The following is an 11850-nucleotide window of genomic DNA, read 5'->3' as shown; positions in this document are numbered from 1 at the left end:
AAAAAAAAAATGCCAAGGCTTTATTGGAGTAAGTCTTGATGAATGAGAATGTAGTGGGCGTCATTATGAATGAAAGTGCGTGATTAAACAATCGTCGCGCCGACTCGAACGTGCGGATGCTTACTTTCGTCATCAGTTATTCATCCGGCTGATCTATAAGACACAACGATATACTATCCCGAACTGCTGAATAGCAGAAGCGGAAAAGTACGCCTCGCAAACGTTCGATAATAAAAAGTGACAATATATAATATATGGACAATGAAAGAACGTTCGTAGAGATACAGAACTGCCAGTGAATTTTCGAAACTTTATTCGAAATAGACAAGTCGTGCAGCACAGAGTGTTAATCCATTTTTCATTTGCAATTTTGAGAGCGGAAAGTCATATTTTTAATCTGTAATTCGAGACAAGTGATCGTCGATCGAGATTCGAATAACGCGGAGAAAGCTCGCGTTTGTTACGTTCTATTATATTTCCCGCGCACCGGGACCGGCGAATGAGCACGGAATCCTGTCTTCTGTCCGACACCTCGGTTCATGAGAGCCACGCAGCCGCCAGCCAAGGATGTCGGACAGTTCGGAACAGCTGTCATCGCCGAACAGCGACTGCAACAGCCAGATGGGCGTCGTGCATCGCAATGCAACCGCGCAGTACGGCAACGCGACGTCGATGTCTGGTCTCGGGTTGACTCATCATCCCCAGAATTTGACGCCTACGTCGAACGGCAGTCCCTCCTGGAGAGCTCCTGCGGATACTGATCCGCAGGAGCTCTCCACCTGCAGCTCCGCCAGCGTGAGCACCAATATCACCAACATCAGCAGTCTCTCCTTCAGCAGCACCACCAGCCTCTCCCTCAGCAGCACCACCAGCAATTTCACCCCCGAGCAAATATCCTGCATGTGCGAAGCGCTTTCGCAAAGTCAGGATATCGAGAAGCTGTCGAGGTAATTGAAAGGGCGCACACATTATTTCTTATATAAGCCGTATATAAAAATCTTCCATCGTATTTTATATATTATAATTTTTTTATATATTTTAATTATTTGTTTAAAAAATTTTGTTCAGTTTAATCTTTTCTCAAAACTGTCCGAATTACTTATTAAATTATTCTCTTGCGAGATATATTAAAAAGAAAACTTTGTATTCATGTTAGATTTCTTTGGTCCCTGCCGCCTGGTGAACTGCTACGTGGAGGCGAGAGCGTCCTGATGGCGCGTGCCGCCGTTGCCTTTCACCGCGGAGCCTACCACGAACTTTACTCGATCTTGGAAAGCCATCCCTTCTCGCCACGTCGTCACCCTGAACTTCAGCAAATGTGGTTCAAGTCGCACTACCGTGAAGCTGAGAAAATTCGCGGTCGACCGTTGGGTGCCGTCGACAAGTATCGACTGCGCAAAAAGTATCCGCTGCCGAAGACGATCTGGGACGGTGAGGAGACCGTTTACTGCTTCAAAGAGCGATCGAGAAATGCCCTGAAGGAATGCTACATGAGAAATCGATATCCCACGCCGGACGAAAAGAAGAATCTTGCGAAGAAGACCGGCCTGACGCTGACTCAGGTGTCAAATTGGTTCAAGAATCGTCGGCAGCGAGATCGCACGCCGCAAACGAGAACGTAAGTACTTCGTACAAATAGATTTTACGCACATTCACTGTGAAAACGCCAGAAGAATTAAAGTTTGTTAATTTTTAATTAAATTGCAAATATATTTTATGTGAGGATGGTTATACCCGTAATTCTACTTAACTCGAAAAGATTTTTTCTACGCATGGAAAGAAGGAGAATAATTGATGAAATTAATTAAATTGGTTTCATATTGCTTGACGATATACTTAGCGTGGGTGTTCATAATCTGAGCACACAAGCAAGGATGCGCTTTGTTTCAATTAATTTCGCCGTTGAATTTTTTTATTGCCGTCACCGCACTCTTATTTTCCCATGAAAATCGTGATTGTTCACTAATGACGATGAACGTCGATTTCTAACCCGTGGTTGTCAGATGCATGGAAAACACATGTGTCGACGGGGGGTCTCTATTCTTTCCAGCAACAAGTGTTCCAGTATGTGTTCTTTTTCAAAAAGTGTCGCTTCGCACACAGGATATACAAATCACTTTGATTTTATTTCCTCTCCGGTATCATCGACCATTGTCTTTTTGAAGAAAAATAAATCTTATTTTTTTTCAATTGTCATGCGGTGACATAATATAGTAGCATTAGCTCAGAACAAAAATAAATCAAATGAAATTAGTTCGATACATAAATACGATATAACGTTTTGCAATAAGAATAAAATTATTACTGGGGAAACTGGATTCTATTTTTTTTTTTTTTAATATTGAGCACGTGTTGACGGAGGGGTGGGGGGGTCCTATCCTTCCCAGCGACAAGTGTTCCGATAAGTGTCCTTTTTCAGTATTAAGCAAGTGAGTTAAAAATTGTAATAAAAATTATATTAAAATTATAATTATATTGAGTTGTACGTTCAAAGAAACACAAACGCGGAGCACGCATATCTGTTCCTTTATAATCAAAAATTAGATTATTCAATCTACAACGCAGATTTCTTCATCCTGCAGCTACAGAAATATTTACCGGACTCAAAACGATAACCGAGCGATGATATAATCGTGAAACATTCTTCAGGGATCCGGTGTTGTTCGGTTCTCCCGTGTGATTATCTAATCCGCGGGCTTATCTAATTAATGTCTGTGTCATGTTGACGTCCTTTGTGGCGATTACGAGCGCAGGAGGGGAGGGGAAAGGAATAAAGTCTGGCAGTTCTACGCGTAACACTGGGGCTTGTTATGTTACGCGTGAGGTTCATTGGTAAACGATACACCCGAGAGAAAAGCGGCGGGAGAGACGTAAAAAAGAAATATAGACGGAGTCACGCTTAGATAATGCCGGACGCGTGTTCAGCCGTTTATTGACATAACAGGGGTAGAGCAAATTACGATAAGATCAGGCAACGTAGACTTTAATCTCTTGGGATCGAGACGCACGAGATCGAGAGCGGAATTCTTGGGAGCGACGCATGAAAATCCGTCGCTCAAAGAGAAGTCTGTTTACTGTAAAACAGAATTTTAGTTACATAAATAATAAATTCGATTCATTTTTATATTGACAGACATATGTATAATATATAATTTAAAAAATTATAAAAGAATGAAAAAATTTTAATGTATACTCTCTTAAATAGAATCAGTGAAAATATTACTGATTATTGCAGACAAGATTTTATCAGTGAGTACTTCACTAATATACTAATTCTCAGTAAGATTTCACTGTTTGCAATACTATATTTATAACTCAAATCATTGCTTATCAGTGATAATACTGATTTCAATTAAGAGGGAGTACAAAAGAATATTCATCTTTAAATATTATATACTCTTAAATATATATTTAATATTATCAATGCATATTGCGTCATTTTCGAATTTTGCTTTTTCGTATTCTTCGTGACTATTTTGAAAAAGAATTTTTCGACGAGACTTCTTCGCGGAGGAAAATTTATAACAGAAATTTTCGTCTTATCTCGTATCCGGAAATGTATAAAATATATTGACTTGCACTACTTAGGAAAAATATAACAAGCTTAAACGTGTTAAAACGCAAACACATTTTTCTGTCGATGAGAGGGACGAATTTCGCATGGCTTCTCATGGGTCCGTTAGAGAGCGGTAAGGCCCAGCAAAGAGAGAAAGAAAGAAAGAAAGAGAGAAAGAGAGAGAAAGAAAGAAAGAGAGAGAAAGGAGCAGGCCGTGACCGTCGCGGCACCGTCGCGTAGCCATAACAACGCTGCGTTCGTTCTCCGGTCCGTTCTTTTCTTCGCGCGCACGCACGAGCCACGCATAACGCGCCGCCAGAAATTTACGCAGCACACGCATATATCGTGTCCCTTTGCGCGCGTAAGGGATACCTGCGTGTGTATACATATATATGTGCGCGGCGTCAGCCATCGCTCCGGCACCGAGAGACATTCGGCTGACCAGCCAAGTCTCTGTCGCTCTGATCGATCTCGCTACTGTTCTCTCCCGTCACTCGTATCTCAATTTCTTTCTCCACTTTGTGGACAATATTTTAGTAATATTCTTTAGAGATAATATGGGCTTTGAATGACGACGCAGAACACGTCGTCCTCTTAAAAACGAATTGTAAAATCTGTTAAATTCGAAATATTTTTGCGCGCGATGAAAATATGTGAAATATTAACTCTTGGATGTGTATAAAAGAGAGGCCTTGTTTAATGATATTTTCAATGAATTTAATAAAATTTTTTCTCCCTTCTCGATCATTTTTATAGAGAAATCTTCGTAGTTATTCTTTAGCAGTATATACAAATATTTTTAAAGTTATCGAAAGCAATTTTCTGCTGAGCTTTTACTCTTACTTTTCTGCTAAACTTTTCCTTGGAAGCTCTCCCAAGAGTTAATTAACGAAGATCAAAGCTATTTAAATTTACATTTATCTTACGCTAATCTACGTTTATAAGTTTCTCTATTTACTGATAAAAAAATCTTGTTTATTGAGAAAATATTTTAAGAGTTTACTGAACTTGAGGATCTGAGCTTTAAGAGGGCCAAAGGGTTATAATTTCCCGCTAGAGATTAATTTTTGAATTTTCAAACGAGATTATCCATCCGTCTACGCAAACTGCTCGCAGCATCTACCATCGTTTCCCCTGCTTTCGAGAAAACAATTCTTGGTGGCAGAGAACCAAGTCGAACTTCCTCCCTTTTCCCGTCCTTTAGAGTCCTCCCGCCTCCTCGCCGAAGGCTCTAGGAAAAGGAAACGCGACGCCCCATTACCGTTTTATGACGCAGCTTCGGTTACATCTCCCGTTTCACCATTGAGCTGTTCGCACTACCAATAGTTTACTACATAAAGGCCACGGCCGGCCCTCTGCCGCTACCTCGATTTATCTTTACGTGTGCCGTGCAAGAACGAGGACGCGCCTTCTTCCTCGTTAGGTCCAGAAGCACCAGGTCGCCAACGGGAGTGATGCGAATACAGATTATAAATGCGGTTCCATCTGATAATTTTCTAAGTGTCGTTGCGTGACTCAAATTTCCACGGCTAACTTTAATACGGATTTATTGATCCGTTGAATCATGCGCGCAAAATTGCTGATAGTTGAATCAATCTATCGCATTCATGTATCCCTTAAAAAAAAAAAAAGAAAGAAAAAAAAGGCGTTATGAAATTTCCAAGTTTTCCAAGTTATGGGTCCACTTATTACGACATAACACAAGCGACATTAATAGCCTCCCCGAAATATTATCGAAATGAGCCCTAAAATTTCCTTCCCTCTTCCCCACCTGTCCCCGGTGACTAGACTCCCATTCGCCAGGCCGGAGAAAGGGATTCGGGGTAAGCAGGGCGTTACACGTAGGGCGTATTTCTTCAAATCCCAGACCTTGAGACGCGACCATAAAAATGCGCGGCCCGACGTTCGCAGAGAACGTGAGTGCGGAGGAGAGCAACAGAACACGGAGCAAAGGCGACTCATGGTCATGGGCGGAGCTGCTCTCGCACATGGACCACCGTGCGTGACGCACACGCGCGCGCACGCGCGAGTACGTGAGCGCGTCGGCTTCGCGGTTTGTTTCCATCACGGCAGGCGGATATAGAACAATATGATGCTGGACGGAATAAGATGGTCATCATCGTCGTCCTCGTCGTTATTGTCCTCGTCATCGTCATCGCCTCGACGACCTTTTCATGTCTTTCGTGCCTTTCATCCCTTTCAGTTCGCCCTTTCACGTTTCCGTCCGTGAAAATTCCCAGAAAAAAATTCGCAGGAATTCTTAGCGTGTTCCATACGCATGTGCGTTACATTCAAATATATTTTCACCGGACCAAAGAATCAGCACATTTTTTTTCTATAGTGACAATTTTTTTGTCAGCTTTAAGACAATATACGCAGTATGATTCTCGACAAAAATCTACCGACTTTTTTAACAAGATTTATGGTAGTAACCCAACAGTGCGTTCAAGTGGTTTTCTCAAGTAAGCTTTAGTCCCTTTTGTTTCTGTTGAATTTGTCTCGAGTCAATTTTCTCTTGCCTTTCTCAAAATATCATTGACGAACATCTTGACAATCTATTGATTTTTAACGGTTTAGTAAAATGAAAAGAACCTTAAAAAGAATAAGCATCTCTAATTAAGGCATTCGAAAAAAATATTTTTTTATACATTTTTTTTATACATCCAAATATGTAATAATTTGAATGGAAAGCACGAATGTAATTCTTATGCAATTAAATTGGAGACTTCAGAGATAAAATTAATTTAGCATTCGTTTAAGCAAAATTTGATCACATAAGATGCCTATTTAGATAAGATATAAAAATATATTTGATGAAATCAAAAAAATACTCTTTTGTATGCGAAGATTGTTTTTTCGAATACTTTTTAATATCGTAAACTGTAATCTGTTTACAGGGAGATGTTATCGTTGAATTGTCAAAGCACGAACAACAGTACGATTAGCAGCTCGGTGAGCAATGGTGGCAGCCTCCAGTCGTTGCAGAGCATCGATTCCGACAGTCCGAATCTCACGATGTCACCTCTGTCGACTATGGGAATGTCCCCAGTTGCCATGAATCCGTGCAGTCCGATGGGTATGAGTCCCATGGGGCCTCATCATGGCTATGCTACTCCCGTTACGCCGTCGTCCGTTCATACCGCGCATCCCCACAACGGCGGATTGAGCCCCATGAACGATGTTAAGGCTCTATGCTACGGACGCAGCGTATACGACACAGGTATATTAAGCATTCGAAGAATATCATATTATTATGTTTATTTATTTTTTAACATCAGCTATTAATTTGATTTCAAATTCTTAATTTTTAGCTCGTCAATTTTTATCTATTTAATTTAACTTTGTAATTATTCAGATAAAAAAATTATTATGAATTAATTCGCGAAAATCGATGAACGATATAAATACACGCGGACTTCTTATCATACTCTTCTATATTTTCAAATTTTGTTATTCTAATCTTCAATTTCAAACCCGAGGAAAAGACGTGGAGCAGAGCTCGGTCTACTACTCCAGCCACTCCAGCATGCACCATCAGTATTACCAGCAGACCCATCAGATGATGTCCACCTCCCATCATCATCATCATCATCAGCAAAGCGTACCGGCCGGTTACGAGATCATGCTACCGCCACCTCAACATTCCATGTGACCAACGGACTACGAGAGTGACCGAAGTAACCAGGCTCATCATGGCCAGAGTGACGACGGGCTCGCGCGTATACACGCCTTTGCCTGATCTTACGGCTTTTTCTTTCATCTTGATCCAAGTCACATCGCAATAAAGAACGGCAATCGAGTGGATGGAAATTTGTAAAAACGGCCGTTCTAAAGTCAGATAACGCACTCTCATCATCTCTTCCATATTCATTGTCCTTAAAATATTTACTTGGAAGAGTATCAAATACTTTCTACACGCAGTATGAATGTACGATATGCTCTATCGATTTTTAAGTGAATGTAGGTCTTCTGGGTTCTGCAATTTAGAAAAAATTATTGATTTTGAATCTATTTCGAAAGGTGGACAAATACACGGTGACTTTTTTAAAAACTGTTTGTATGTGTATTAATGCAATAAAAGAAAAAATAGAGAATTGATATATCAAACGCATGCACACAGAACACATACATACATATACACGTCAGATAGAAAATCTCATAAACTATCTAAAATTAAAAATATAATTAAACAAATTTTTCTTTTTAAGCAGGAAATATTTTTGAATTTTATTTTTGAACTTAATATATGATTATATGAAAATATTGTAATTATAAAATTGCAATTCTCTGAAATGAAATATAAATCGAATCAATTTAATCCGTTGCCGTTTTTCATTTTTAATATGAATTCGAAATATATTGAATGAAAATTACCGTGTAACCCACAGATGATTATGTTAATCGTACAAATTCATGCAACCAAATGTTATGTCACGAAACTATGGAATGGGCACGTTTTAACCAATGAGAAGACGAGAATATACTTAAAAGACTTGGGAGGAGCTAAAAAACTGGTTTTATTTCGCACACCCTTCTTCAAGGTGTTCCGTATGCGATACGCGCGCTCCAGCTGCTCTTAATTTTTTTTTTTTTTAGGACATACATGCAAAAATATTTACTTCATATATTTATATTCTCAGACATTTTATAATCTCATGAGAAATCTGTGGTTTAAAACATAGAATTGATTTTTAAATGCTTGTAAATTCAAATATAATTTAAAATTTAAATGCAAAAAAGGATTAAAACTGATTTTTTTAAATATACTTCTTTTTTGCATTGATAAATTTAAACCATTTTTTATTTATTAAAATCTATATAATAAATATTATCGTAAAATCAATTTCTAATTTCGAAGATTAAGCATTCTTTGAAAAAAAAAAACTTATTTCATGTGATTTATGTTAATTGATTTATTTTATATAATAAAATATCGGTCACATGTATGAAGAATCCCTATCCCTAATGTATGTAAGAAAGATGTTCATTTTACATCAGATATATGATATATTTTTGACGTCATGTAAGATGTTGGTGTATTACGTACTATTGTAAATTGCTATGAGAAAATCGCAAAATCCGTTTATAGTAATGTTTCTGGCGAAGTTCACGCAAAGGAAAGTAACAGAGGAAAAGCAATTAACGTATAGCGCAGCTGAGAGAAATTGTGCTACCTATACTTTTCATTGTTAACTGTATATAGCCGAAAAAGGTACATATACGATATTAAACGGATTATGTATGTAATGTATATAATATCAAGAAATAACGATGTATTATGGATCACTGGCTTTTAATAAATAGACCTGTGTTCATACATGAACCCCCTACTCCTCTCTTTTCCTATTTTTCCTATTTTATAAAAAATACACATAAAGCTTTATTACATATATTATTACATATCGATGTATATACATATATAACTACATATTTTTATAAATATTTTTGCACATTTTCTTTAATCTCATATTTTTTGAACAAATCAAAAAAGTAAATTATTTTATATAAAATTGTGTTTCTTTCATTATTAATATTTTAAAAATTGAAAAGAAAATATTTAATAATTATTAATAACTGTCACGTTAAAAATTTATTTAATCAATGTTTATGTAAAATAAATACAAATATAAAGAATATTGATATTAATAGTTAAATTAATAGATATCTTCTAATAAAGACTTATACATATACAGCAGCTGGCAAACTCACCATCTAAAAATGAATCGAGATAATGCAAACGATCTCTCATAGATAACACTAGTGATATCTATACGAAAACAGTATTTCTAATATACATGTTCAAAAAAAGAAAAAGAAAAAAAAGAAAGANNNNATAAATTATTTTTTCGTATTAATTAAATTATATTATATTGTTTTATTGAAATTAAGAGAAAAATTCTTGATTCTTTTATGTCAAACAAAATTGTTCTTTTCAAAAATTGAAAATTTAGTAAAAAAATAATAATAACAACGTGATAAGACTAATTAATTTAATAATAGTATATATAGTAAGAATACATATAATAGAGCAATAGTAGTAATATAAGTAGTTTTTTGATCAAAATAAAATAAATTTTACTTATAGAAATCTTAAATTTTATTTGCAATGAAATATCTCATATATTAAATTTAATTTGGAATACAAAATATCGAATATTCAACATGAATTTATATTATAAAATGTTAAATATTTCAAGACAGCAACACACATACAAATTAGTTGTCATACCAAGATATTTGGTCTTCATACCGTACGGCATATTATTGTTGACTCGCAAAATTTATCGTCATTTTTGTACGACGAAACTCGAATGGGAAGGTTACTGCTCCGCACATCATCGGATTATACTTCAAAAAACGTAATTATTTTTTAAATTTATTATATCATAATTAGCGATCCTTCCCGTGTCGAAACAATCGTAATTAACATATTAAATAATTAATATGTTAACGAGTGATGAGTGTCAAAGCTTTATATTACTCGAAGTTATTGATAGTATCCTTGTTTTTATTGACTCTTAAGTATAATTATTTTCAACAAAATGGAATATTAATTCACGATCGCGGAATTCGGGAGTGCCGTGCAAAGTATCGCGCGTATGTTCTTATCATGTCGCAATGAATGATAATGAATTGTAATGAACCATATTTTCGCGAGTTAGTGCAATGAACTCTGTAATAAATCTTGATAGTCTGAGAGAAGAAGGAAGCTTAAAAAGTATCGAGGGCGACGACGAAGCAATCTTTGAAGTGAGAAATTTATTTTATTTTTGTACATTATTTTTATTTATCTTGCGCATTTATTTCTATTTATTTTGTTCCTATATGTGGACAAATAATAATTAAAGAAAAGAGATTTTTATATATGATATATTTTATTAAAGTTTGTATTAGAAAACACAGTTTTTTTTGGTGAATTACATAATTATTTTATTAAATATTTTATTATTATATTATAAAATTCAAAAAAGATTATGTTAAGCAAAGAATAGCATATTATATGTCGCAAAAATCGGCACGTTTATGTGTGTTAAATATGTGAGAAATTCGCTAAATTTCAAGAAAATAAGAAAAAATAATAAGTTATTACCTTTTTTCGCGATAATTGAATTTTATTATATTAATTTATTAAAATTAAATAAAAGATTCTTGATTTATTAATAAAATATTTATCGTAACGATAATTTCGGATCATTTATTTCGCGTGATGTCGACGCTTTATATATCGTTCGACTTTTCAGCGATTTAAATATAATTCGGATTAAGAACGCGCAGGGGTAGTAAAAGAATTAAATTGCAGGATTGAGTAATTAACATAACAAAAAGGTTTATGATTTAATCGCGTTTAATAAATAATAAACTCTCTTTCTCTCTCTCGCTCTCTCGCTTTCTCTCTTTCTCTCTTTCTATGTATAATCTAAAATATATTTCTGTACTTTAAAATTCGCGTATACAATATATATATTATAGTACGTAAAATATTTCGACAACAAATTGACAATAACATGATGGTTAGCCTTGACGGCGTAAACGTAAACAATAGCGCGCTAATGTTTACATGCCTCGGCCCGGCCTCGGCTCTGTTATCATTCGCTCGGCGATACTCGAACGGGAAAGTAGTGGTACGAGACGTTCGCTGCCGTCGTCGGTAACCGTCATCGTGCCGCGGACGGCTTTCGCGTCTTTCGCGTCGCGTGTCAACACAGCATTGCCACGAGTCGCACAATGGCTCATATGTGGCACACGCATTTATGCGTCGAACGGACATTAGTGCGTCGTCGGTGCAGTCATCGTGCCGGAGCAACGATGCGTCGCGTTTTCGCGTTTTCGCGTTGGAGCTCTATCCCATTTTCACGATTCGAGGATCATACTTCGTTGCCGACTAAATGGGATGTCTCTCAGCGTTGCAATCTTTAATATATTAATACCTATTAATATAATTAATTTTATATTAATATCAATTAATATTAATACTATATTAATATTATATATTATATAAATATTTATGTATTAATAAATTTAATATATTAATGTAGGAGCAACGTTAAAACGCCTCAGTATCGCGGCTGAGGTGAATGCCGGCCGCGTAGCAACGTATGTTCGTGCATAGTATAGATGCATGTTCGCGCGGTTAATCTTGAACTTCGGTTCGAGAATTGGCTGTTGAGGGCACGTTCTGCTCCGACAAACGGTTCGGCCCGAATCGGTTAGAGTTCGGTCGATTGTTTTGGAATCGTCGTTCATGGGTCCCTTCTCTTGTACCGTCTAACAGCACATTGTAGCAATACTAACAT

The 11850-nt window shown here is 36.4% G+C and overlaps 1 protein-coding gene across 2 annotated transcripts; it reads left to right on the top strand.

Annotated features, from left to right (window-relative positions):
- The first annotated feature begins 15 nt into the window (after positions 1-15).
- On the top strand, positions 16-8337 carry LOC115242653 (homeobox protein SIX2-like). 2 transcript variants are annotated; one of them, XM_029819106.1, is made up of 4 exons: positions 16-947; positions 1157-1618; positions 6454-6776; positions 7042-8337. In XM_029819106.1, the coding sequence occupies exons 1-4, from the start codon at positions 568-570 to the stop codon at positions 7206-7208; spliced, it is 1332 nt and encodes a 443-aa protein (XP_029674966.1). In that variant the 5' UTR covers positions 16-567; the 3' UTR covers positions 7209-8337. The 2 variants fall into 2 exon arrangements, with proteins under 2 accessions (XP_029674966.1, XP_029674965.1); XM_029819105.1 differs by having other exon boundaries at positions 7036-8333.
- The last annotated feature ends 3513 nt before the right edge of the window (positions 8338-11850 follow it).

Source organism: Formica exsecta, unplaced genomic scaffold (assembly GCF_003651465.1).
Source record: "Formica exsecta isolate Colony F162 unplaced genomic scaffold, ASM365146v1 scaffold614, whole genome shotgun sequence".
In the NCBI taxonomy this organism is placed as follows: Eukaryota; Metazoa; Arthropoda; class Insecta; order Hymenoptera; family Formicidae; genus Formica; species Formica exsecta.
This window is presented reverse-complemented; position numbering and strand designations above follow the sequence as displayed.

Excerpts from the sequence above, each read along its gene's own strand:
- LOC115242653 (XM_029819105.1), top strand. The coding sequence starts at position 568 with ATGTCGGACAGTTCGGAACAGCTGTCATCGCCGAACAGCGACTGCAAC. Across the intron at positions 948-1,156 it reads GATATCGAGAAGCTGTCGAG|ATTTCTTTGGTCCCTGCCGC; the intron begins GTAATTGAAAGG and ends TATTCATGTTAG. Across the intron at positions 6,777-7,035 it reads ACGCAGCGTATACGACACAG|GAAAAGACGTGGAGCAGAGC; the intron begins GTATATTAAGCA and ends TTCAAACCCGAG.